Source organism: Ranitomeya variabilis, chromosome 4, assembly GCF_051348905.1.
Source record: "Ranitomeya variabilis isolate aRanVar5 chromosome 4, aRanVar5.hap1, whole genome shotgun sequence".
Classification (NCBI taxonomy): domain Eukaryota; kingdom Metazoa; phylum Chordata; class Amphibia; order Anura; family Dendrobatidae; genus Ranitomeya; species Ranitomeya variabilis.
This window is the reverse complement of record NC_135235.1, coordinates 590849082-590876650: the sequence shown is the minus strand read 5'-3', so window position 1 is coordinate 590876650 and position 27569 is coordinate 590849082. Positions and strand designations below refer to the sequence as shown.

General features: G+C 46.3%; 1 protein-coding gene across 3 annotated transcripts in view; it reads right to left on the bottom strand.

Annotated features, from left to right (window-relative positions):
* Positions 1 to 27569, bottom strand: part of LOC143765946 (formin-H-like) — a 196275-nt gene that overhangs the window by 34396 nt on the left and 134310 nt on the right. For all 3 annotated transcript variants that reach the window (XM_077253165.1, XM_077253168.1, XM_077253169.1), the window contains 2 exons: positions 17239 to 17368; positions 17104 to 17136 (listed from right to left, as the gene is read on the bottom strand). In XM_077253165.1, coding sequence (XP_077109280.1) covers positions 17104 to 17136; positions 17239 to 17368 — 163 coding nt within the window. The remainder of the gene's footprint in view (positions 1 to 17103; positions 17137 to 17238; positions 17369 to 27569) is intronic.

The window sequence follows — 27569 nt, the reverse complement described above, 5'->3', positions numbered from 1 at the left end:
GTATGGCTCTGTGTGCACCTGACAATAATGGATCTTCAGAGTGTAACTGCGGGTTTGAATAATCTCATCACGAAAGTACAAAATTTACAAGATTTTGTGGTACATGCTCCAGTATCTGAGCCGAGAATTCCTTTGCCGGAGTTCTTCACAGGGAATAGAGCTAGCTTCCAGAATTTCCGAAATAATTGTAAGCTTTATTTGTCCCTGAAGTCTCGTTCAGCTGGAGACCCTGCTCAGCAGGTTAGGATTGTGATTTCCTTGCTCAGGGGTGACCCTCAAGATTGGGCCTTCTCATTGCCAGCAGGGGATCCTGCGTTGCGCGATGTGGATGCGTTTTTTCTGGCCTTGGGCTTGCTTTATGAGGAACCTCATTTGGAACTTCAGGCAGAAAAAACTTTGATGGCACTATCTCAGGGGCAAGACGAAGCTGAGGTTTACTGCCAAAAATTCCGTAAATGGTCTGTGCTTACTCAGTGGAATGAGTGCGCCTTGGCGGCAACTTTCAGAGAAGGTCTCTCTGATGCCGTTAAGGATGTTATGGTGGGGTTCCCTGTGCCTGCAGGTCTGAATGAGTCCATGACAATGGCTATTCAGATTGATAGGCGTCTGCGGGAGCGCAAACCGGTGCACCATCTGGCGGTGTCTATGGAAAAGACGCCAGAAAGTATGCAGTGTGATAGAATTCTGTCCAGGAGCGAGCGACAGAATTTTAGACGGAAGAATGGATTGTGCTTCTATTGTGGGGATTCTACTCATGTTATATCAGCATGCTCTAGGCGTACAAAGAAGCTTGATAAGTCTGTTTCCATTGGCACCATTCAGTCTAAGTTTATTTTGTCTGTAACCCTGATTTGCTCTTTGTCATCCATTGCCACGGACGCCTATGTTGACTCTGGCGCCGCTCTGAGTCTTATGGATTGGTCCTTTGCCAATCGTTGTGGTTTTGATTTAGAGCCTTTGGAGACTCTTATTCCTCTGAAGGGGATTGACTCCACCCCATTGGCTAATAATAAACCACAATACTGGACACAAGTAACCATGCGTATCAATCCGGATCACCAGGAGATTATTCGTTTCCTGGTGCTGTATAATTTACATGACGATTTGGTACTGGGATTGCCATGGTTGCAGTCTCACAATCCAGTCTTGGACTGGAGAGCAATGTCTGTGTTGAGCTGGGGATGTAAGGGTATTCATGGGGACTTACCTTTGGTTTCTATTTCGTCGTCCATTCCCTCTGAAGTCCCTGAGTTCCTCTCTGATTATCAAGACGTCTTTGACGAACCCAAGCTTGGGTCGTTACCTCCGCACCGTGAGTGCGATTGTGCCATAGATTTGATACCGGGTTGCAAATATCCAAAGGGTCGTTTGTTTAATCTGTCTGTGCCGGAACATGCTGCTATGCGGGAATATATAAAGGAGTCTTTGGAAAGGGGACATATTCGTCCATCTTCTTCTCCCTTGGGAGCTGGGTTTTTCTTTGTCTCAAAAAAGGACGGCTCTTTGAGACCATGTATTGATTATCGGCTTCTGAATAAGATCACTGTTAAGTACCAATACCCATTGCCATTGCTTACTGATTTGTTTGCTCGTATAGAGGGTGCTAAGTGGTTCTCTAAAATTGATCTTCGTGGGGCGTATAATTTGGTGCGGATCAGGCAGGGGGATGAGTGGAAGACCGCATTTAATACGCCCGAGGGCCACTTTGAGTATTTGGTCATGCCTTTTGGTCTTTCTAATGCCCCTTCAGTTTTCCAGTCTTTTATGCATGATATTTTCCGCGATTTTCTGGATAAATTTATGATAATATATCTGGATGATATTCTGATCTTGTTCGTGCCTTCCATAGGGCTCATCCTGGTCGCCCTGGTGGATCTGGTGAGGGTTCGGTGCCCCCTCCTTGAGGGGGGGGTACTGTTGTGAATTTGGATTCTGGGCTCCCCCGGTGGCCGCTTGTGGAATTGGACTTGTCATCCTCTTTCCTGTTTCACCTGTTTCCATCAGTAGTGGGTGTCGCTATTTAAGCTCATTTCTCTGGTGGTTTCTTGCCGGTCAACAATGTTATCTGATGCCTCTCAGTGCTTGTTCCTGCTTCTGACAACTACTAGATAAGTTGGACTTTTGTCCATGTTTCGTTTTGCCTATTTGTTCCAGTTCACAGCTGAAGTTTTGTTACTGTGTCTGGAAAGCTCTCGTTGATCAGGGATTGCTACTCTGGTGTTATGAGTTAATGCCAGAGTTTAAGGTAATCTCTGGATGGTGTTTTGTTAGTGTTTTTCTGCTGACCATGAAAGTATACTATCTGTCTTCTGCTATCTAGTAAGCGGACCTCAAATTTGCTAAGACTATTTTCTTGCTGCGTTTGTTGTTTCATCTGAACTCACCGTCATTATATGTGGGGGGCTACTGTCTTCTTTGGAATATTTCTCTAGAGGTGAGCCAGGTCTTATATTTCCCTCTGCTAGCTATTTAGGTCTTAGGCCAGAGCTGGGCATCTAGCAATAAATAGGAAATGCTACCTGGCTATTTCTAGTTGCGCGGCAGGCTTAGTTCATGGTCAGTATAGTTGCATCTTCCGAGAGCTTGTCCCTCTATAGGCTTGCTATGATCTCTGCCTGCAGAGATCATGACACTGAAGGTTGAAGCTCAGACAAGGAAACCTGGAGGAGAACACCAAGGAGCGGCAGACACCGTTACTAGGCCCCAACCAAAGTAGTAGGGCAACTGCAGTGTGACATTAAAAAATACTCAATGAGAGCCTGAAGGTTGAAGCTCAGACAAGGAAACCTGGAGGAGAACACCAAGGAGGAGGAGAACACCAAGGAGCGGCAGACACCGTTACTAGGCCCCAACCAATGTAGTAGGGCAACTGCAATGTGACATTAAAAAATACTTAATGAGAGCCTGAATGTTGAAGCTCAGACAAGGAAACCTGGAGGAGAACACCAAGGAGCGGCAGACACCGTTACTAGGCCCCAACCAAAGTAGTAGGCCAACTGCAGTGTGACATTAAAAAATACTTAATGAGAGCCTGAAGGTTGAAGTTCAGCTTTTTCAGTGGAGGACAGCGTGATTGAGTTGCGCCGCAGACAGACAAAGGTAGTATGTGTTAACTAAAAAAGTTGGCTCTATGCATTTTTAAATTAGTTACAGGGGTACACAGGCAGCATTGGTGTGGTCAGCGGAGGACAATTGGAAGGAGGGACCGCAGGCAGACTTCCTAGGCCTAAAATAATAAAATAGGCTCTATGCAGCTTCCATTAGGTGGCAGGGGTACACAGGCAGCATTGGTGTGGTCAGCGGAGGACAACTGGAAGGAGGGACCGCAGGCAGACTTCCTAGGCCTAAAATAATAAAATAGGCTCTATGCAGCTTCCATTAGGTGGCAGGGGTACACAGGCAGCATTGGTGTGGTCAGCGGAGGACAACTGGAAGGAGGGACCGCAGACAGACTTCCTAGGCCTAAAATAATAAAATAGGCTCTATGCAGCTTCCATTAGGTGGCAGGGGTACACAGGCAGCATTGGTGTGGTCAGCGGAGGACAATTCGAAGGAGGGACCGCAGACAGACTTCCTAGGCCTAAAATAATAAAATAGGCTCTAAGCAGCTTCCATTAGGTGGCAGGGGTACACAGGCAGCATTGGTGTGGTCAGTGGAGGACAATTGGAAGGAGTGTCTGACACAGTAAGTACTCCGAGTCCCAAAACCTAAATTGATGTTAATGTATCCCAAAAAAAAAACAAAAACAAAAAACAAAAAAAAGGGTGGCATACTTAGGTACAGGGGTGTGCTTCTATGCTGACTTTCAGACATTGTAATTGGGCTCAAAGTATTTACTGGTGTAAATGTAGGACAGGGCCCCTGACTATTTTAACTAGCATCATACATGTCAACAAATTGTTATTGTCTGTGCCAGGCATGGAAGGATTTCAGCGCATAGACTAAACAGTGGTGGCGCAGCGACAGATTTGCAAGTGGTAGAGCAATGTTTGACCTTGGGGGGGGGGGGGACACTCTCTCCTGGCCGGCGGTACAAGCCCAGGGCTCCTCATGTTACAACGGTGTGTCTGACGTTGGGTGCGCGCCACCACCGCCAGAGACACTTCATTGTACTATGAGGGACCCAGTGCCAGTGCCGTTGACCAAAAGTGGGCACACCCACCTCTTCAGGCAAACGGCACTCTGACGGGTGCTTGCGACAAGTGGCGAGACCGCGGCCCCGTGGGGGGAGTTAGGCCATTTAGGGAGGTGTAAACATGTCGTATGCTGGACAAACAGCAGCTGCTAATTAAGAGATTGAAACAGTCAGTAACACCAGTCCCAAAGCAATACCTTTTTACAGGAAAGCTATGTGTCAGCCGGGAAAGGTGGGGCAAAATAATTTGAAATCCATGAGTGCTTCATTTTAATGAAGGTTAGATCATCAACATTTTGGGTAGCCAGACGAGTCCTTTTTTCGGTCAGTATTGAACCAGCAGCACTGAATACTCTTTCTGATAGCACACTAGCTGCTGGGCAAGCGAGCTCCTGCAATGCATATTCAGCCAATTCAGGCCAGGTGTCTATTTTGGATGCCCAGTAATCAAAGGGGAATGACGGTTGAGGGAGAACATCAGTAATGGAGGAAAAATAGTTAGTAACCATACTGGACAAATGTCTCCTGTCACTTTGAATGGATGCTGCTGTACCTGTCGTGTCTGCGGTCATTGCGAAATCACTCCACAACCTGGTCAGAAAACCCCTCTGTCCTACGCCACTTCTGATCTGTGCACCTCTGCCCTGTTGCCCCCTGCAGCTCGTGTGAGAACCATCACCGGCGCTGTGTGCTGGGAATGCCTGAATCAAACGGTCTACAAGAGTAGCTTGTTTGGTTGCCAATATCTGTTCGAGGTTCTCATGTGGCATGATATTTTGCAATTTGCCTTTATAGCTAGGATCAAGGAGGCAGGCCAACCAGTAATCGTCATCTGTCATCATTTTTATAATGCGTGGGTCCCTTTTGAGGATACGCAAGGCATAATCCGCCATGTGGGCCAATGTTCCAGTTGTCAAGTCAGTGCATATGCAGGGTTGAGGAGCACTTTCTGGCAAATCAACGTCACTTGTCTCCCTCAAAAACCCTGAATCCGGCCTTGCACCACCAGCAGTTTCTATTGCCCCCTGAGAAGCTTCCTCATCCAAAAAATAGTCATCCCCATCATCCACCTCGTCCTGTAGACTTCCCTGAGCAGACAATGGCTGACTGTCATCAAGGCTTCCCTCGTCCTCGGCTGCAGACGCCTGTTCCTTTATGTGCGTCAAACTTTGCAACAGCAGACGCATTAGGGGGATGCTCATGCTTAATACGGCGTTGTCTGCGCTAACCAGCCATGTGCATTCCTCGAAACACTGAAGGGCTTGACACAGGTCTAGGAGCTTCGACCACTACACAGCTGACAACTCCATGTCTGCCATCCAACTGCCTGCCCGTGTATGTATATCCTCCCACAAATACATAACAGCACGCCTCTGTTCGCACAGTCTATGAAGCATGTGCAGTGTGGAGTTCCACCTTGTTGCAACGTCAATGATTAGGCGATGCTGGGGAAGGTTCAAAGACCGCTGATGGTTCTGCATACGGCTGGAGTGTACGGGCGAACGGCGGATGTGAGAGCAAAGTCTGCGCACTTTCAGCAGCAGGTCAGGTAACTCCAGATAACTTTTCAGGAAGCACTGCACCACCAGGTTTAAGGTGTGAGCCAGGCAAGGAATGTGTTTCAGTTGTGAAAGGGCTATGGCAGCCATACAATTCCTTCCGTTATCACTCACTACCTTGCCTGCCTCAAGATGTACAGTGCCCAGCCATCACCGAGTTTCTTGCTGCAAGAACTCGGACAGAACTTCCGCAATGTGTCTGTTGTCGCCCAAACACTTCATTGCCAATACAGCCTGCTGACGCTTGCCACTAGCTGTGTTATGACCCCAATGGCGAGGGTCTCAGAGGTATCAGCAAGTCTGCAAAGTACAAAAATCCAGCTCATAGGGCAGTGGTAACTGGGTTGACCATATATCTACTCCTAACGCCAACCCTAGAAGTAGCCGGGGAACATGCCTACGTTGGTCGCTAGATGTCTCGCGCCAGCCGGAGAGCTAACTACCCCTAGTAGAGGAAAACAAAGACCTCTCTTGCCTCCAGAGAAAGGACCCCAAAAGTAGGATACAAGCCCCCCACAAATAATAACGGTGAGGTAAGAGGAAATGACAAACACAGAGATGAACTAGGTTTAGCACAGAGAGGCCCACTTACTAATAGCAGAATATAGTAAGATAACTTATATGGTCAACAAAAAACCCTATCAAAAATCCACGCTGGAGATTCAAGAACCCCCGAACCGTCTAACGGCCCGGGGGGAGAACACCAGCCGCCCTAGAGCTTCCAGCAAGGTCAGGATAAAGATAATATACAAGCTGGACAAAAAATGCAAACAATAACGAATTGCAAAAAGCAAAAAAGCAGACTTAGCTTAATCAAGCAGGAACCAGGATCAGTAGACAAGAGCACTACAGATTAGCTCTGATATCAACGTTGCCAGGCATTGAACTGAAGGTCCAGGGAGCTTATATAGCAACACCCCTGACCTAACGACCCAGGTGAGCATAAAAGGAATGACTGACAAACCCAGAGTCAAATCACTAGTAGCCACTAGAGGGAGCCAAAAAGTAAATTCACAACAGTACCCCCCCCTTAGTGAGGGGTCACCGAACCCTCACCAAGACCACCAGGGCGATCAGGATGAGCGGCGTGAAAGGCACGAACTAAATCGGCCGCATGCACATCAGAGGCGACCACCCAGGAATTATCCTCCTGACCATAGCCCTTCCACTTGACCAGGTACTGAAGCCTCCGCTTGGAGAGACGAGAATCTAAGATCTTCTCCACCACGTACTCCAACTCGCCCTCAACCAACACCGGAGCAGGAGGCTCAGCAGAAGGAACCACAGGCACACCGTACCGCCGCAACAAGGACCTATGAAATACGTTGTGAATGGCAAACGACACCGGAAGATCCAGGCGAAAGGATACAGGATTAAGGATCTCCAATATCTTGTAAGGACCAATGAATCGAGGCTTAAATTTGGGAGAGGAGACCTTCATAGGAACAAATCGAGAAGACAGCCATACCAAATCCCCAACACGAAGTCGGGGACCCACACCGCGGCGGCGGTTGGCAAAACGCTGAGCCTTCTCCTGTGACAACTTCAAGTTGTCCACCACATGATTCCAGATCCGCTGCAACCTATCCACCACAGAATCCACCCCAGGACAGTCAGAAGGCTCCACATGTCCCGAGGAAAAACGAGGGTGGAAACCAGAGTTGCAGAAAAATGGCGAAACCAAGGTGGCAGAACTAGCCCGATTATTAAGGGCAAATTCAGCCAACGGCAAGAAGGTCACCCAATCATCCTGATCAGAAGAGACAAAACACCTCAAATACGCCTCCAGAGTCTGATTAGTTCGTTCCGTTTGTCTGTTAGTCTGTGGATGAAAAGCGGACGAAAACGACAAATCTATGCCCATCCTACCACAAAAGGATCGCCAGAACCTGGAAACAAACTGGGATCCTCTGTCCGACACAATATTCTCAGGAATGCCGTGCAAACGAACCACGTTCTGGAAGAACACAGGAACCAGATCAGAAGAGGAAGGCAGTTTGGGCAAAGGAACCAGATGGACCATCTTGGAGAAACGATCACATATCACCCAGATGACAGACATGCCCTGAGACACCGGAAGATCCTAAATGAAATCCATAGAGATGTGTGTCCAAGGTCTCTTCGGGACAGGCAAGGGCAAGAGCAACCCGCTGGCACGAGAACAGCAAGGCTTAGCTCGAGCACAAGTACCACAGGACTGCACAAATGACCGCACATCTCTTGACAAGGAAGGCCACCAAAAGGACCTGGCCACCAGATCTCTGGTGCCAAAAATTCCCGGGTGCCCTGCCAACACTGAGGAATGAACCTCGGAAATGACTCTGCTGGTCCATTTAGCAGGCACAAACAATCTGTCAGGTGGACAAGAGTCAGGCCTACCAGCCTGAAATCTCTGCAACACACGTCGCAGATCTGGAGAAATAGCTGACAGGATAACTCCTTCCTTAAGAATACCCACAGGTTCAGCGACTCCAGGAGCATCAGGCACAAAGCTCCTAGACAGAGCATCGGCCTTCACATTCTTAGAACCTGGTAAATACGAAACCACAAAGTCAAAACGGGAGAAAAACAATGACCAGCGGGCCTGTCTAGGATTCAGGCGTTTAGCAGACTCGAGGTACATCAGATTTTTGTGATCAGTCAAGACCACCACACGATGCTTAGCACCCTCGAGCCAATGACGCCACTCTTCAAATGCCCACTTCATGGCCAACAACTCCCGATTGCCCACATCATAATTTCGCTCTGCCGGCGAAAACTTCCTAGAGAAAAAGGCACAAGGTCTCATAGTAGAGCAACCAGGGCCTCTCTGCGACAAAACGGCCCCTGCCCCAATCTCCGAAGCATCCACTTCAACCTGAAAGGGAAGTGAGACATCAGGCTGGCACAAAACAGGCGCTGAAGTAAACCGGCGCTTCAACTCCTGGAAAGCCTCCACGGCAGCAGGAGCCCAGTTAGCCACATCAGAGCCTTTCTTGGTCATATCCGTCAACGGTTTAACAACGCTAGAAAAATTAGCGATAAAACGACGGTAGAAGTTAGCAAAACCCAAGAACTTCTGAAGACTCTTAACTGACGAGGGTTGAGTCCAATCATGAATAGCTCGAACCTTGACTGGGTCCATCTCCACAGCAGAAGGGGAAAAAATGAACCCTAAAAAGGGAACCTTCTGTACACCAAAGAGACACTTTGAGCCTTTAACAAACAAAGAATTTTCACGCAAAATCTTGAAAACCATCCTGACCTGTTCCACATGCGAGTCCCAATCATCAAAAAAAAACAGAATATCATCCAGATAAACGATCAAAAATTTATCCAGATACTTCCGGAAAATGTCATGCATAAAGGACTGAAAAACTGAAGGTGCATTAGAGAGCCCAAATGGCATCACCAAGTACTCAAAATGACCTTCGGGCGTATTGAATGCGGTTTTCCATTCATCTCCTTGCTTAATGCGCACAAGGTTGTACGCACCACGAAGGTCTATCTTGGTGAACCACTTGGCACCTTTAATCCGGGCAAACAAGTCTGACAACAACGGCAAAGGATACTGAAATTTGACAGTGATCTTATTCAAAAGCCGATAGTCAATACAAGGCCTCAAAGATCCGTCCTTTTTAGCCACAAAAAAGAATCCCGCACCAAGAGGGGAAGAAGAAGGACGGATATGCCCCTTCTCCAGAGACTCCTTGATATATGAACGCATCGCGGTATGTTCAGGTACCGACAGATTAAACAGTCTCCCCTTAGGAAACTTACTGCCTGGAATCAAATCTATTGCACATTCCCTATGAGGAGGCAATGCACTTGACCTAGACTCGCTGAAGACATCCTGATAATCAGACAAATACGCCGGAACTTCCGAAGGCGTAGAAGTAGCAATAGACACGGGCAGGGAATCTCCATGAATTCCATGACAGCCCCAACTTGACACTGACATTGCCTTCCAGTCCAAGACTGGATTATGGGTCTGTAACCATGGCAACCCCAAAACAACCAAATCATGCATCTTATGCAGAACAAGAAAACGTATCACCTCCCGATGTTCAGGAGTCATGCACATGGTAACCTGTGTCCAAAACTGCGGCTTATTTTCTGCCAATGGCGTAGCGTCAATACCCCTAAGAGGGATAGGATTTTCTAATGGCTCAAGAACAAAACCGCAACGCTTGGCAAATGACAGATCCATAAGACTCAGGGCAGCACCTGAATCTACAAACGCCACGACAGGATACGATGACAGTGAGCAAATCAAAGTTACAGATAGAATGAACTTAGGTTGCAAATTACCAATGGCGACAGGACTAACAACCTTAGTAAGACGCTTAGAGCATGCTGAGATAACATGTGCAGAATCACCACAGTAGTAACACAAGCCATTCTGGCGTCTATGAATTTTCCGCTCATTTCTAGTCAGGATTCTATCACATTGCATTAAATCAGGTGCCTGTTCAGATAACACCATGAGGGAATTTGCGGTTTTGCGCTCCCGCAACCGCCGGTCAATTTGAATCGCCAGGGCCATGGAATCATTCAGACCTGTGGGAATGGGAAAACCCACCATCACATTCTTAATGGCTTCAGAAAGGCCATTTCTAAAATTTGCAGCCAATGCACACTCGTTCCACTGGGTCAGCACGGACCATTTCCGAAATTTTTGGCAATACACCTCAGCCTCGTCCTGGCCCTGAGACATAGCCAGCAAGGCTTTTTCTGCCTGAATCTCAAGATTGGGTTCCTCATAAAGCAAACCGAGCGCCAGAAAAAACGCATCAATATCAGCCAATGCCGGATCTCCTGGCGCCAGCGAGAAAGCCCAATCCTGAGGGTCGCCCCGTAAAAAAGAAATAACAATTTTCACTTGCTGAGCGGAGTCTCCAGAGGAACAGGGTCTCAGGGACAAAAACAATTTACAATTATTCCTGAAATTTCTAAACTTAAATCGGTCTCCGGAAAACAGTTCAGGAATCGGTATCTTAGGTTCTGACATAGGATTTCTGGTAACATAATCTTGTATGCCCTGCACACGAGCAGCAAGCTGGTCCACACTTGTAATCAAGGTCTGGACATTCATGTCTGCAGCAATCACAAGCCACTCAAAGGTAAAGGGGAAAAGAAAAAAAAAAAAATGAGAGAGAGAAAAAAAAACTCAGAACTTTCTTTCTTATAATCCCACTTCTGCAATGCATTTAACATTTAGTACTGGCCTGGCAAACTGTTATGACCCCAATGGCGAGGGTCTCAGAGATATCAGCAAGTCTGCAAAGTACAAAAATCCAGCTCATAGGGCAGTGGTAACTGGGTTGACCATATATCTACTCCTAACGCCAACCCTAGAAGTAGCCGGGGAACATGCCTACGTTGGTCGCTAGATGTCTCGCGCCAGCCGGAGAGCTAACTACCCCTAGTAGAGGAAAACAAAGACCTCTCTTGCCTCCAGAGAAAGGACCCCAAAAGTAGGATACAAGCCCCCCACAAATAATAACGGTGAGGTAAGAGGAAATGACAAACACAGAGATGAACTAGGTTTAGCACAGAGAGGCCCACTTACTAATAGCAGAATATAGTAAGATAACTTATATGGTCAACAAAAAACCCTATCAAAAATCCACGCTGGAGATTCAAGAACCCCCGAACCGTCTAACGGCCCGGGGGGAGAACACCAGCCGCCCTAGAGCTTCCAGCAAGGTCAGGATACAGATAATATACAAGCTGGACAAAAAATGCAAACAATAACGAATTGCAAAAAGCAAAAAAGAAGACTTAGCTTAATCAAGCAGGAACCAGGATCAGTAGACAAGAGCACTACAGATTAGCTCTGATATCAACGTTGCCAGGCATTGAACTGAAGGTCCAGGGAGCTTATATAGCAACACCCCTGACCTAACGACCCAGGTGAGCATAAAAGGAATGACTGACAAACCGAGAGTCAAATCACTAGTAGCCACTAGAGGGAGCCAAAAAGTAAATTCACAACAAGCTGTTCCATAATTGGACACCTCGTGTGCAACAGTGGCAGCTGCGGATGTAGTGGTTGTGCGACTGTGGTCTGTGGAGGAGCTCTCGCTTCTGCTGGAGGACGAGGAGGAGGAGGGGGGACGAACGCCTACAGCCAACTGTTTCCTAGACCGTGGGCAAGGCAGAACTGTCCCAATATTACTGTCCCCTGTGGACCCTGCATCCACCACATTAACCTAGTGTGCCGTGATAGAGACGTAATGCCCCTGGCCATGCCTACTGGTCCATGCATCTGTTTTCAGGTGCACCTTTCTACTCACAGATTGCCTGAGCGCATGGACAATGCGGTCTTTTACATGCTGGTGGAGGGCTGGGATGGCTTTTCTCGAAAAGAAGTGTCGACTGGGTAGCTCGTAGCGTGGTACAGCGTAGTCCATCAGGGCTTTGAAAGCTTCGGTTTCAACTAACCGGTAGGGCATCATCTCTAACGAGGTTAGTCTAGCAATGTGGGCGTTCAAACCCTGTGTACGCGGATGCGAGGATGAGTACTTCCTTTTCCTAACAAGAGTCTCATGTAGGGTGAGCTGGACTGGAGAGCTGCATATGGTGGAACTAGCGGGGGTGCCGGTGGACATGGGTGACTGAGAGAGGGTTGGTGATGGTATTCTTGATGGTGCCCTACATACAGTTTTTCCGACCACAAACCTGGTGATTCCCTGACTGCTTTGGCCTTGCGACGAAACCGCCACATTACCTGCAGGTGGTGTGGTAAACGGTGGGCTTACAGTGAGGGAAGGGATGACGCGTTGCTGACTTGCTTCATTGTGAGAGGGTGCTACAACGTTAAGGGACGTTTGGTAGTTTGTCCAGGCTTGCAAGTGCATGGTGGTTAAATATCTATGCATGCAACTTGTATTTAAATTTTTAACATTCTGACCTCTGCTGAAGGTCCTTGAGCATTTCTTACAGATGACTTTGCGCTGATCATTGGGATCTTGGTTAAAAAAATTCCAGACTGCACTCTTCCTATCGGATACCTTTTCAGGCATTGCACACTGAGCTACTTTAACCTGATGGCCACGCTGTCCTACAACTGGTTTTGGTTTTGCCAGATGTTTTTGGCCAGATACGGGCCTGCCAGATGGAACCTGTTGCGATGTTGATGCCTGCTGCGGCTCCTCCTCCTCCGCTTCAGAGCTACTGCCGCCTGCACTCTGTTCCCCCAATGGCTGCCAATCGGGGTCAACAACTGGGTCATCTATGACCTCCTCTTCTATGTTCTGTGCACCTTCCTCTGGGTCACCGTGTAAGCCGGTGCTATAGCGTTCGTGACGTGGCTCCATAGTCTCATCGGGGTCAGTTTCTGGATCAGTACACTGCGAGGGCAATGTTCTGATCTGAGTCAAAGGAACAGCATAATAATCTGGCTGTGGCTGTGCATCTGTGCACTCCATGTCCGATTCAACTTGTAATGGGCATGGCCTGTTAACAATTTCCCTTTCTAACCCAGGCACGGTATGTGTAAAGAGCTCCATGGAGTAACCAGTTGTGTCGCCTGACGCATCCTTCACTGTTGTTCTGGGTGAAGGACACAAGGAAGCAACTTGTTCCTGACCGGGAGCATCCACTGACGATGCACTGCTCTGACATTTGGCACTTTCCGAGGAGGAGGCGAAAGAGCTAGAGGCAGAGTCAGCAATGAAAGCCAATACTTGTTCCTGCTGCTCCGGCTTCAAAAGCGGTTTTCCTACTCCCAGAAAAGGGAGCCTTCGAGGCCTTGTGTAGCCAGACGAGGACGCTGGCTCAACAACTTGAGATTTAGGGGCTATACTGCTTTTCCCACGACCACCTGATGCTCCACGACCACCACCACTACCATGATTACCAGCTGCCAATGACCGCCCATGGCCACGACCTCTTCCACCAGACTTCCTCATTCTTGGAAAAATGTTACCAAACTAACAACCGTTATGTGGTCCTGTAAAACCACGTACAAGGTGTGCGTGAACTTGTTGGGAATGTAAATCTCCCTTTTTTATGTGTGGGAGAATGCAGTGAAAAATGAGGCCCACTGTATTACACTGGACAGTTTGATTAGCAGAAAGAGGCTGGCAGATATGGCACTAACAGGAGTGACGCAGATGCACACACTGGCAGTAGAAATGTCCCTCTTTATGTGTGGGAGAATCCAGGGAAAAATCAGGCCCACTGTATTACACTAAACTGTCTGATTGGCAGAAAGAGGCTGGCAGATATGGCACTAACAGGAGTGACGAAGAGAAAAACACTGGCAATAGAAATGACCCTCTTTATGTGTGGTTGAATGCAGTGAAAAATCAGGCCCACTGTATTACACAACAACACAGTTTGATTAGCAGAAAGAGGCTGGCAGATATGGCACTAACAGGAGTGACGCAGATAAAAACACTAGCAATAGAAATCACCCTCTTTATGTGTGGGAGAATGCAGTGAAAAATCAGGCCCACTGTATTACACTACACCGTCTGATTGGCAGAAAGAGGCTGGCAGATATGGCACTAACAGGAGGGACGCAGATAAAAACACTGGCAATAGAAATGACCCTCTTTATGTGTGGGAGAATGCAGTGAAAAATCAGGCCCACTGGATTACACTACACTGTTTGATTGGCAGAAAGAGGCTGGCAGATATAGCACTAACAGGAGTGACGCAGATGCCCACACTGGCAGTAGAAATGTCCCTCTTTATGTGTGGCAGAATCCAGGGAAAAATCAGGCCCACTGTATTACATAACAACACAGTGCCATATCTGCCAGCCTCTTTCTGCTAATCAAACTGTGTTGTCATGTAATACAGTGGGCCTGATTTTTCCCTGGATTCTGCCACACATAAAGAGGGTGATTTCTATTGCCAGTGTTTTTATCTGTGTCACTCCTGTTAGTGCCATATCTGCCAGCCTCTTTCTGCTAATCAAACTAACAGGAGTGACACAGATAAAAACACTGGCAATAGAAATGTCCCTCTTTTTTTTGATATGGGAGACAAGGGATTGAATCAGGCCCACTATATCACGGTATAGTTCCTGTGGCACAAAATGACTGACAGATACCACAGACAGCACTCGCACAGATGCACAGGTTTGGCAAGATTATTCTCCCTTTATTTTAATTTTTTGGGGGGATATGTGATTTAATCTGGCCCACTGTTATACAGTAGGTTTTCTGTGGCAGAAAAAAAAATGCCACACACAGGACTGGCACTAATGCAGATTTGCCAATCTTAATCTCCCCCTTTTATTTTTTTTTCTGGGAGAATTGTGAAGAAATCAGGCCCACTGTTACACAGTAGGTTTTCTGTGGCAGAAAAAAAAATGCCACACACAGGACTGGCACTAATGCAGATTTGCCAGTCTTAATCTCCCACTTTTATTTTTTTTTCTGGGAGAATTGTGAATAAATCTGGGCCACTGTATTAGAGTATATTTTCTGTGGCAAAAAGTGGCTTGAAGAGATATTAAAAAAAAAAAAAGGGACTGTACTACAATTACTATCTCCCTACAGTTATATCAGAAAAGTATGTCAGGCCGCAATAAAAAGGACTGCTGCACACAAAAGTCAAAAGTGTGGACAAACAAACAAGATAGCTGTGCAGAAAGGAAGGAGCAACAGGATTTGCGCTTTGAAAAAAGCAGTTGCTTTGCACAGCGGCGTACACACAGCAACGCAGCTATCAGGGAGCCTTATAAGCTACAGAGCTGTTGCACAGAAATCGAGCCTCCACTGTCCCAAAAAAAGGTGGTGTTGGACAGTGGAAATCGCTACAGCACAAGCGGTTTGGGGGTTAATTTACCCTGCCTAACGCTATCCCTGCTTCTGACGAAGCGGCAGCAACCTCTCCCTATGCTCAGATCAGCAGCAGTAACATGGCGGTCGGCGGGAACGCCCCTTTATAGCCCCTGTGACGCCGCAGAAAGCAAGCCAATCACTGCCATCCCCTTCTCTAAGATGGTGGGGACCAGGATCTATGTCATCACGCTGCCCACACTCTGCGTGCACCTTCATTGGCTGAGAAATGGTGCTTTAAGCGCCATAGGAAACGCGACTTTGGCGCGATGATCGTGTACCGCATGGCCGATCCCACGCTGGGATCGGGTCGGGTTTCATGAAACCCGACTTTGCCAAAAGTCGGCGACTTATGAAAATTACCGATCCGTTTCGCTCAACCCTAGTCATCAGCACTGATCACTAGTGTTGAGCGATACCGTCCGATACTTGAAAGTATCGGTATCGGATAGTATCGGCCGATACCCGAAAAGTATCGGATATCGCCGATACCGATACCCGATACCAATACAAGTCAATGGGACACCAAGTATCGGAAGGTATCCTGATGGTTCCCAGGGTCTGAATGAGAGGAAACTCCCCTTCAGGCCCTGGGATCCATATTAAGCGCTTGAAAGACCTTAGATGACGTCACGGCTTGTGATTGGTCGCGTTGCGGTCACGTGACCGCTCCGCGACCAATCACAGGCCGCGACGTCATCTAAGGACTTTCAAGCGCTCATTCTTATAAACGGAGGCTGGCGGTTACAACCAGGGCACGTCAGAGGGTGAGTATATCAATATTTTTTATTTTTATTCTTTATTTTACACATTAATATCGATCCCGATACCGATTCCCGATACCACAAAAGTATCGGATCTCGGTATCGGAATTCCGATACAGCAAATATCGGCCGATACCCGATACTTGCGGTATCGGAATGCTCAACACTACTGATCACAGACTCTTTCATGCTAAAGAATTCTGGCTTATGGACAAGGAAGACCAGAGGCCCTTGTAGCTCCTAGTGATATTGCAAACACAATTACTGTGCCTTCAACATCAACAGGACATTTCCATCCTATGGAGGTTACTTAGTGATCACATCTGGAAAGTAATAGTATATCCATCGTTTTTAGTGTATTCATCTAGTTGTAGCTTTTACATTGCCACCTAGTAGTTAATCTCCTTTCAGTACCACCTTGAAACCAGTTTGGTGACAATTAATTTTCTTCTTTACATTATTTGGATTTTGAGTGGAAGTAATACTGTATATACCATAAAGGCCACCCAGGCTACTGCTACATTATTTCTGGAGAGTGGAAGCACCACCGGATTTGGAATCCTTCTTTAATGGGTGTAAAAAACTGCAGCATTAGCAAATAAGGGTGCAGGGGATCAACCCAAGACTCAAAGAAGGGAAGGCAGGGGAAGTCACCACCACTGAGGGGTAAGCGGGATGGTGGTGTCATTCTGTTGCAGAAAGTGGCCCATTTTAATGTTTAGCATGGGGCCCCCTTTTCTTTTTGTGTACAACCCTTGGTTTGAGTTGTTGATCTTTAATATAACCCTTGACCACCAGTTATTTGACAATTATTTTGCATGGACAATTGCCAGGAGGAAATCACCAGCCACCTGTATTTACATACCATCCACCTCAGCGTTCAGACCCTTGACGGAAGCTGGAGGAGAAATGAATACAGAGAGAGGCATTAAATCAATGCACTTTGTACTTGGCCCAAGATTTTATGAATGCGATTGAATAATGTTTTCTGTCTGCTTACCACCAGGAATGGCTTCAAATTCTGTCAACTCCTGAGAAAATTTCGCCAAATCAGGCTCATGTAATGAGATCTGCTCTACAAGGGCATGTAGGAAGGTGAAGCTCTTCTCCTTACTCACCAACTGGGACATCTACAGACAGAATACAGAGGTAATATGACAAGCCGGGCAATCAATCCACAAGTAATGCAAGTATTAAAGGAGATTGCGTCCATCAATTATAGAACATCATGACAGGTAGAGGCCCTCTGCTAAATTTGATCTATACATCCTCGGAGCCGCTACCTATCACATTGAATATTATGAGAAGGATATAAAGTTTCATTGTATACTATATACATATCACAATAAGTGAGAAACTAAGAGTGTGATAAAACATGACTGATACACCATAATATGAACATTCATACTGCAATTATAGGAAAGAGTCAAACATAAACAGACCGCCACATGTTCACTTCAATAAAAATATATAGGGCAGTAGTGTTAGTAAACCAGTCCATAGGGGGCAGTATTATAGTAGTTATATTCTTGCACATTTGTGGCAGTATTATAGTAATTATATTCTTGTACACAGGAGCAGTATTATAGTACTTATATTCTTGCACATGTGGGGCAGTATTATAGCAGTTATATTCTTGTACATAGGAGCAGTATTATAGTAGTTATATTCTTGTACATAGGAGCAGTATTATAGTAGTTATATTCTTGTACATAGGAGCAGTATTATAGTAGTTATATTCTTGAACATAGGGGCAGTAATATAGTAGTTATATTCTTGCACATAGGTGGCAGTATTATAGTAGTTATATTCTTGTACATAGGACCAGTATTAAAGTAGTTATATTCTTGTACATACGAGCAGTAATACAGTAGTTATATTCTTGTACATAGGAGCAGTATTATAGTAGTTATATTCTTGCACATATGGGGGCAGTATTATAGTAGTTATATTCTTGCACATATGGGGCAGTATTATACTAGTTATATTCTTGTACATAGGAGCAGTATTATAGTGTAACAACTCTGCTGGCATCAAGGCATGGCCTCTTATCTCTCACACACCATTTTACCCACTGCTCCAGGTCATGTTATGGTTTCTGTCTGCTGCCGGCTCCATGCTCTGTGTCTCTTGCTTTCTGCCTGCTCTCTGCATAATTCCTGGCTGTGTGCATAGGGGGGCGGTGCCAGAAGTCTCTGGTTCTTATACAATTAGGGCGCACCTGTCTAATGTGTTCCTGACCAATTACCAAGAGGCCTCCAGTATTTAGGGCAACTCCACCCTGTGGACTGGGCCTGTGCAATGTCTAAACTCAGTTAGTGTCTAGCTTCTGAGCTGCCAGGCCTTGCTCTGTGTTCCTCCTTCTCTGGAGGTTCTACTCCTAGCTTTGCCTTGATCTTGTCTGTCTATCCTTCAGGAGGCTGTATATCCTGGTCTTAGTGTTTCTCTTCTAGCCTTGCCTTGATCTTGTTGTCCGCCCTCCAGGAGGCAGAATATCCTGGTCCCTGTGTCTTTGTTCTTGTACCTTGTCTTGTTCCATTACCTTGTCTGAACTTTGTCCTACCTCTGTCTCCTGGTCTGTGGCTTCTTTCCCTGCTGTGTCTTTCCTTGTGTCCTCTCTGCTTATGCTGCGCACTCTTGCGGCTCTGCCTGCTCTGTACCTTTGTGACTTTGTCTGTGCTCCGCTCTCTTGCCGCTTTGCCTCTGCTCCGCACTCCTGCGATTCTGCTCCATCCTACTCTGCTCTGCTCCTGTTGCAGAAATCTCTTGCCGCAGCTCCTCCCCGCATTCCTTGCGGTTACGCTCTGCTTAGCTTCTGCTCTATCTCTTGCTGCTCTACCGTTCCTATCAGCAGCATTGCGGTTCTCTTCCTGTGTGAACAGGTCCCAACCTGTTCCTTCATACTTGTTTCCTTCCGGCTTGTTTCCGTACCTGCATCTCCTGTATGAACAGGTCCCAACCTGTTCCATCATTCTTCATATCCGTACCTGCACCTCCTATGTGAACAAGTCCCTACCTGTTCCTTCATACACCACAACAACCTGCCCTCTGTCTCAGCCATGCCTGCTTGCCCTGTGTCTCAGCCGTGCCTGCCTGCCCTGTGACTCAGCTGTGCCTGCCTGCCCTGTGACTCAGCCGTGCCTGCCAGCCCTGTGACTCAGCCGTGCCTGCCAGCCCTGTGTCTGCTGTGCCTGCCAGCCCTGTGTCTCTGCCGTGCCTGCCAGCCCTTTGTCTCTGCCGTGCCTGCCAGCCCTGTGTCTCTGTCAGCCCTGTGTCTCAGCCGTGCCAGTCTACTCATCTGAGTTTCATCCGTGCTCATCTGCTAGTCCTGCCTGATGCCCGCACCTGTCCTAGTGTTCCTGTTCTCCAAGTGGGATCAGCAGCCACAGCCAGACACCACCCTGGAGTAGCACCTGGCAGCTGCCTGCCACACAAGTCTGACCTCACCATCAGAGGCTCCAGAGAAGACCAAGGCAGCTGTCATAGTCACGCCCCTTCCAGAGTAGTCTGGTTCATGGCACAGTGGGGCCACAAACCCCCTGGCTCATGCCCACCAGTCAGGGCATGAGCGTGACATATAGTAGGTATATTCTTGTACATAGGGGCAGTATTATGGTAGTTATATTATCGTACATAGGGAGCAGTATTATTGTAGTTATATTCTTCTACATAGGAGCAGTATTATAGTAGTTATATTCTTGTGCATAGGGGGCAGTATTATTGTAGTTATATTCATGTACATTAGAGGAGTATTATAGTAGTTATATTCTTTTACATAGGAAGTACTATTGCAGCGCCCCAGGGTCCTGGGCATTGCAGTAATGTCATTCTCCTCTAGGAGGGAGTGATGTTACATTTGAAGGCAATAAAGGAGATCTCTTTACCAGGTAACACCAACACACAACACACTTCATACTCCAGTCCACCAGGGGGAGCTATGCTCCTATTTATTAGGGCACTCTTCACATATAGGCAAAACTGGTGGTCTGGATAGGAAGTTAGGTAGAAGCTGGCTGGGCTTCACCCAGTGAGCTGCTATCTGAGCTCCGCTCAGGTAGTGGGTCCCTGACAGGGGTGGGATCCTGTCAGAGGCCTAGACAGAAGGCCACGGAGCTGCGCCTACCCCACGTGTGGCAGCTTCCAGAAAGAGACACTGAAGGAGAACTGTATTGTAAAGCGTGAGGAAATTCATAGCAAAAGGAAAGGAAACCAGAAGGAGTTCTGCCCTGCACAGGCTGCCTCGTTCTGAGGCGCAGGATCTGGTAGCTGCAACACCAAGGGAGCAACAGTCCTTTATGCCTTGCTCCAGAGACCGGCAGGACAGCTAATTTTAAGTTACTGATCCGCCCTATACCCAGAAGGCAAGGTGGCAACTTGTGGAGGCTGGGGCTTGCTAGAGTCCCTGTAAAAAGCCTCAGGCCATCAGTCATATGGGTTTGTCCTATCCATCTGGGGGACAAAGAGAGACACAACATCTAGAACATCTACAACAGTTGTGAGAACCTTATGAGAAGCTCAGCAGTAAGGTACTACAACACCCAGGCACTAGAGGAAGGCTACTGATTTCCACCTGGATAAAGGGACTCTGGATTTGTCTTCAGACTGGCCGGACTCTGCCTGCCCTGTGATCTGGTGCTCTGGGCTGTGGATGCTGAAGCCTTCAGTAAAAAGGTAGCCACTGAGCACGGTGGCTCAGTGGATAGCACTGCAGCCTTGCAGCGCTGGAGTCCTGGGTTCAAACCCCACCAAGGACTACATCTGCAAAGAGTTTGTATGTTCTCTCCGTGTTTGCGTGGGTTTCCTCCGGGCACTCCGGTTTCCTCCCACATTCCAAAGACATACTGATAGGGAATTTAGATTGTGAGCCCCATTGGGGACAGCGATCATAATGTGTGCAAAACTGTAAAGCGCTGCGAAATATGTTAGCGCTATATAAAAATAAAGATTATTATTAAAGGTAAAGAGACTGCACCCTTGTGTCCTCGTTCTTCACTGCGCCTTACACCATTCACCATCCACCATCTACTTACTGGGAAGCCCTGGGGACATACTTCACCTGTGGGAAGGTATACCATCTAGCTGCCATAACATCACCCCAGCGGACCCCTTAAAGCAGCGTCGGTCACCCTGACCGAATACCACAGGTGGCGTCATGAACATTATCCCTTTAAAGACCTTTCCCCATTTACAACGGACCTCCCGAGGGCCATGGACCGGGTCAGCCACCGTGACATCCCCCTTGAGAACCAAAGGGCCCGGAACCGAGTTCCCCTAGCCCTTGGGGGCGCACCACTATTATAGTAGTTATATTCTTGTACATAGAGGGCAGTATTATAGTAGTTATATTCTGTACATAGGAGCAGTATTATAGTAGTTATATTCTTGTACATAGGGAGCAGTATTATAGTAGTTATATTCTTGTACACTGTGCAGTATTATAGTAGTTATTTCTTCTACATAGGGTCAGTATTATAGTAGTTATATTCTTTTACATAGGAGCAGCACGGAGGCTCAGTGGATAGCACTGCAACCTTGCAGCGCTGTGGTCCTGCGTTCAAATCCCCCCAAGGACAACATCTGCAAGGAGGTTTGTATGTTCTCCCCATGTTTGCGTGGGTTTCCTCCGGGTACTCTGGTTTCCTCCCACATTCTAAAAACATACTGTTAGGGAAGTTAGATTGCGAGCCCCATTGGGGACAGCGATGATAATGTGTGCAAACAAGGTTATTATTAAGATTATTATAGGAGCAGTATTATGGTAGTTATATTATTGTACATAGGGAGTAGTATTATAGTAGTTATATTCTTGTATATAGGGGCTGTATTAAAGTAGTTATATTATCCTTTTTTGGAAGGTCCTCTCTGGTACGGACAGGAAAAAGTGCCCAGAAAATGCTCAAAAGAATGAACATAGAAATTTATGTAAAAATACTTATTGTTCACATGTTCAGTCTTTTCAGTATCTTTTAACCTCTTCAGGTTTCCAAATAAGTAAGCTTTTAAAGGAAGTAAGCCAACTATTCTTCAGGCGTGTTCTGCTCTGAAAATGAGTTATTACTTTACAATACAAGTCAATAAGTAAGTTCAAAAGATTCCTGAAAGACTTCTGCCTTGGCATCATTTTGAGCATAAAGATAGTGTTTTTGCTTCAAAAAACATTGGTGGTTTCTTCATTACTGGAGTTAAAAAAAAAAACCATCCATAAAACGCCAATAAAAATAGACCTCAAAAACACTTGAAAAATGCACATACTCCAACATGCCCTGATTTTACCTGTTCTGTTTTTTAAAGGAATGGACCAGAAGGAAATATTTGCTAAACGTTAATTTTTCAGTCATCATAATGAAGGACATCGCCTACCGCTGACTGAAGCCTTGTTGTGAAAATAATTTATGCTTAATTACATTTTAACAATGCAGCTCTCCCACTCCTGATTGTTTGAAGTGCGTTCTTACTATCTTTTCACATTTCTGTTAGATAAGGATATAAGGAACCAGCACTCAGATCACCTCACACATCAAACACAGCTTCAATGCACTAGATATATTTTATACAAACTTCTAAGCCAATACTGTCTCTAAACTAATATAATGCCTATCAATATTCTGTTATCCAAACATCTGTGTGTAGGAGGCAGTGTTGCAAAACCTTGCGGCCTCCAGCCTTGAATAAAACCCTGCAAAACTATTCTTAAGGAGCACAGTTGCAGAAGGAATAGAATTTGGCAATGCCCCTTATCAGGTGATCGAGACGAAACCAGGCTTTGATATAAAAGGTCAGCCTGCCAAAATGAGAGCAGATTTTGAGCCAAGAGAGGTGACAGCTCCAGCTGCAGCTCCAGTGGCCGAGATAGTAGGCTGCAGTTGCAGTTACCAGCTAGGCCTGGACCAACACGACAAAGGTCAAGCACCGAAGACCAGAGCTACGCCGGTCAAGGTCCAGACTGCGCTCGATAACAGCACCAAAAACCCGAATGACACCGGTCAAGGATCCCAACCTAGAAAACCCTGGTCAACAGTCGAGGAACAGCCCCTACCGATATGGATCAAGGAAACACTCGGTGGTAAAGCACCGAAGAGGCCATGGGAATACCTGGCCAAAGACTCTAGCCTGGGATAGTGATCAAAGGAGACATGTGAGACGGGCCATCACTTGTGGCACCCCAGAAGTCCGGTTGCCACAATGGCATTGCCTTCCTCACAGAGGGGTGATGTCATGCCTGGTAGTAAGGAGGGATCCCCTTAATAGGTAACACAAACATACAGCACGTTCCTGACTCCAGACCAGAAGGGAGAGCTCTAAACCTGGTTTCAGGGGAACTTCCCTATAAGTTCTGGTCTGGAGGCGGGGTTAGTGAGTTTAGTGTGAGACAATGAATGGAGAGGAAGCATGTGAGGAGAGAGACTGGGCGTGGAGCTGTAACTGAGCTCTCCCCAGGATTAAGCGCAAAAGAAATCGGACACCAGAGTACGTGGTTGCACGGGTACTAAAGGCCCAGCAACTAGAACCGGAGGGCAGGAGATTGCAGGTCTCCTGGCCCATCTGACAACTGGAGGCACCACAGCAGGTCAGGAGCCCTGGGCTGCCAGTGAGAAGACCGTGCCCATGAAAGGCTCATGCTGTCAACCATTAGGGTTAGGAGTAACAGACACTGAGAGGAACTTGTGTACAGCTTCAGGCAGCAAGGGACAGAGAATACAGTGCAAAAGGAAGGCCTCCAAACCCACCTGGCTAGGTGGATCCCAAGTTACCTCTTGGCTACCCGGACCCCATCAACACCTGTAACCTGTGCCTCGGACTGCACCTGCAATTCACCAGTACAAGGTAAAGGAAACTGCAAACCCTGTGCCCTCCAATTATTTCCTGCTCCCCACCGTCTATCATCCCTTACCAACTGCACCGGTAGCCCTCGGGCCACGCTCCACCTGTGGGGAGAAGAACCATCTTCGCTACATTACTATCTGCCCCAGCGGTCCCTATAAGCAGCGTCGGCCATCCTGGCCGAACACCACCGGTGGCGTCACGATTTATCCCCCATAGACTTTATTTTCCATTTCCCTTCATCATTTTTGTTGGACGCCTAGGGCCATGGACCGGGTCATCGCTTCCGTGACCACCCCTTTAAGTACCGCCGAACCCAGCCCGAGTAGCCCACGGCCCTAGCGGGTGCACCACACTTTCATCACTATTGTGCTGGACGTCAGGAGGGCTGGAGGGCTGCTGACCAGATCGAGTCTGGCTGATGCTAGAGCGGGTTCAGAGAGCATTGAACTTTGTAAGAAAAATGTGCTGCTAGTGAGGCAGAGAAACAGCCCTCGCCAAGGCCCCGAAAGCCGCAGAAACTTTACAGACTGTTCCCACCAAATACTGGATTTGCCTTGCCCCACTAAAACTAGGTTGGACCGCAGGCTCTGATCAGATTCTGGACTTTCCTGTTGTATACTGTGAGAGCAGGATTTACATTTATCTATCCTGACTCTATTGTGGATATTCTACATGTATTCTGTCCTGCTTTCCAAAATTGTGTTAGAGCAAGTGTGTGTGTTTTGTGATAAGGTGTCCCTTAGGAATTTTTTTGTATAAAGGAAAGTGGGAGAAATGAAACTCTGAGAAAGACACACCTAGACTCTTCAGCTGGGTGTAGACAGTATTACCTTTAGCCAATGAGACGTATGTATGCTAAAGCCAGCACATATTTAGAGATAAGATGAGCCAATTATATTGCTATAAAGAATGTCCAAGGTATAATATATATATATATATATATATATATATATATATATATATATATATATATATATATATATATATATATATATATACAGGTCCTTCTCAAAAAATTAGCATATAGTGTTAAATTTCATTATTTACCATAATGTAATGATTACAATTAAACTTTCATATATTATAGATTCATTATCCACCAACTGAAATTTGTCAGGTCTTTTATTGTTTTAATACTGATGATTTTGGCCTACAACTCCTGATAACCCAAAAAACCTGTCTCAATAAATTAGCATATTTCAACCGTCCAATCAAATAAAAGTGTTTTTTAATAACAAACAAAAAAAACATCAAATTATAATGTTCAGTTATGCACTCAATACTTGGTCGGGAATCCTTTGGCAGAAATGACTGCTTCAATGCGGCGTGGCATGGAGGCAATCAGCCTGTGACACTGCTGAGATGTTATGGAGGCCCAGGATGCTTCAATAGCGGCCTTAAGCTCATCCAGAGTGTTGGGTCTTGCGTCTCTCAACTTTCTCTTCACAATATCCCACAGACTCTCTATGGGGTTCTGGTCAGGAGAGTTGGCAGGCCAATTGAGCACAGTAATACCATGGTCAGTAAACCATTTACCAGTGGTTTTGGCACTGTGAGCAGGTGCCAGGAAGCATGAAGTGCTCCAAAATCTCCTGATAGCTAGCTGCATTGACCCTGCCCTTGATGAAACACAGTGGACCAACACCAGCAGCTGACATGGCACCCCACACCATCACTGACTGGGTACTTGACACTGGACTTCAGGCATTTTGGCATTTCCTTCTCCCCAGTCTTCCTCCAGACTCTGGCACCTTGATTTCCGAATGACATGCAAAATTTGCTTTCATCAGAAAAAAGTACTTGGGACCACTTAGCAACAGTCCAGTGCTGCTTCTCTGTAGCCCAGGTCAGGCGCTTCTGCCGCTGTTTATGGTTCAAAAGTGGCTTTACCTGGGGAATGCGGCACCTGTAGCCCATTTCCTGCACACGCCTGTGCACGGTGGCTCTGGATGTTTCCACACCAGACTCAGTCCACTGCTTCCTCAGGTTCCCCAAGGTCTGGAATCGGTCCTTCTCCACAATCTTCCTCAGGGTCCGGTCACCTCTTCTCGTTGTACAGCGTTTTCTGCCACATTGTTTCCTTCCAACAGACTTACCATTGAGGTGCCTTGATACAGCACTCTAGGAACAGCCTATTTGTTGAGAAATTTCTTTCTGGGTCTTACCCTCTTGCTTGAGGGTGTCAATGATGGCCTTCTTGACATCTGTCAGGTCGCTAGTCTTACCCATGATGGGGGTTTTGAGTAATGAACCAGGCAGGGAGTTTTTAAAAGCCTCAGGTATCTTTTGCATGTGTTTAGAGTTAATTAGTTGATTCAGAAGATTAGGGTAATAGGTTGTTTAGAGAACCTTTTCTTGATATGCTAATTTATTGAGACAGGTTTTTTGGGTTATCAGGAGTTGTAGGCCAAAATCATCAGTATTAAAACAATAAAAGACCTGACAAATTTCAGTTGGTGGATAATGAATCTATAGTATATGAAAGTTTAATTGTAATCATTACATTATGGTAAATAATGAAATTTAACACTATATGCTAATTTTTTGAGAAGGACCTGTATATATATATGTGACTGATGATGTAATATAGAGAGATCTGCTTTGATGCTCAATGTATCAGCGTAGCTCTTCCGTGCACATGTCTGAATTTTACAATTTAATTTAGAGGAGGCACAATGTCTCAGAACGCCCCACATTATGTGGCGACGACAATACTAATCCATATACCTCAGTTATATAATTGCTTTCCAGATACTCTGTAAATATTGTCCTTTTGTGGTTTGCCATTTTCAGTATCTCTGTTCCTATGTCATATTGTTAATCCAATAATTAAATTGTTGTTTCTAGTGATGAGCGAATATACTTGTTACTTGAGATTTCCCGAGCACACTTGGGTGTCATCCGAGTATTTTTTAGTGCTCGGAGTTTTAGTTTTTAGCGCCTCAGCTGAATGATTTACATCTGTTAGCCAGCATAAGTACATGTGGGGATTCCCTAGCAACCAGGCAACCCCCACATGTACTTATGCTGGCTAACAGATGTAAATCATTCAGCTGCGGCAAGAAAAACTAAAACTCCGACCACTAAAAAATACTCGGACACCCGAGTGTGCTCGGAAAATCTCGAGTAACGAGTATATTCGCTCATCACTAGTTGTTTCCACTTGGTGCCTTCACTGTTGCATTTAGTCACCTGCTTACAAAAGGAAGCATGTGGATGATGACAATCTGGCTTTGGCATTAACCAATTGTTAGTGAATCAAGTCAAGACCTACATGCCGAATATGAAACATATCTACACGTGGATGACTGAATTTATGCAATGTACATTTTCTGTATAGAAGTTTACAAGTTTCTCATAAAGTTTTAGCTACTATAATACTGCCCAATATGTACAACAATATAACTGCTATAATACTGCTCCTACAGTATGTATACAAATATAACTACATTAATACTGCTCCTCTGTTTATTACGGTACTACTATAATACTGCTCCCATATACAAA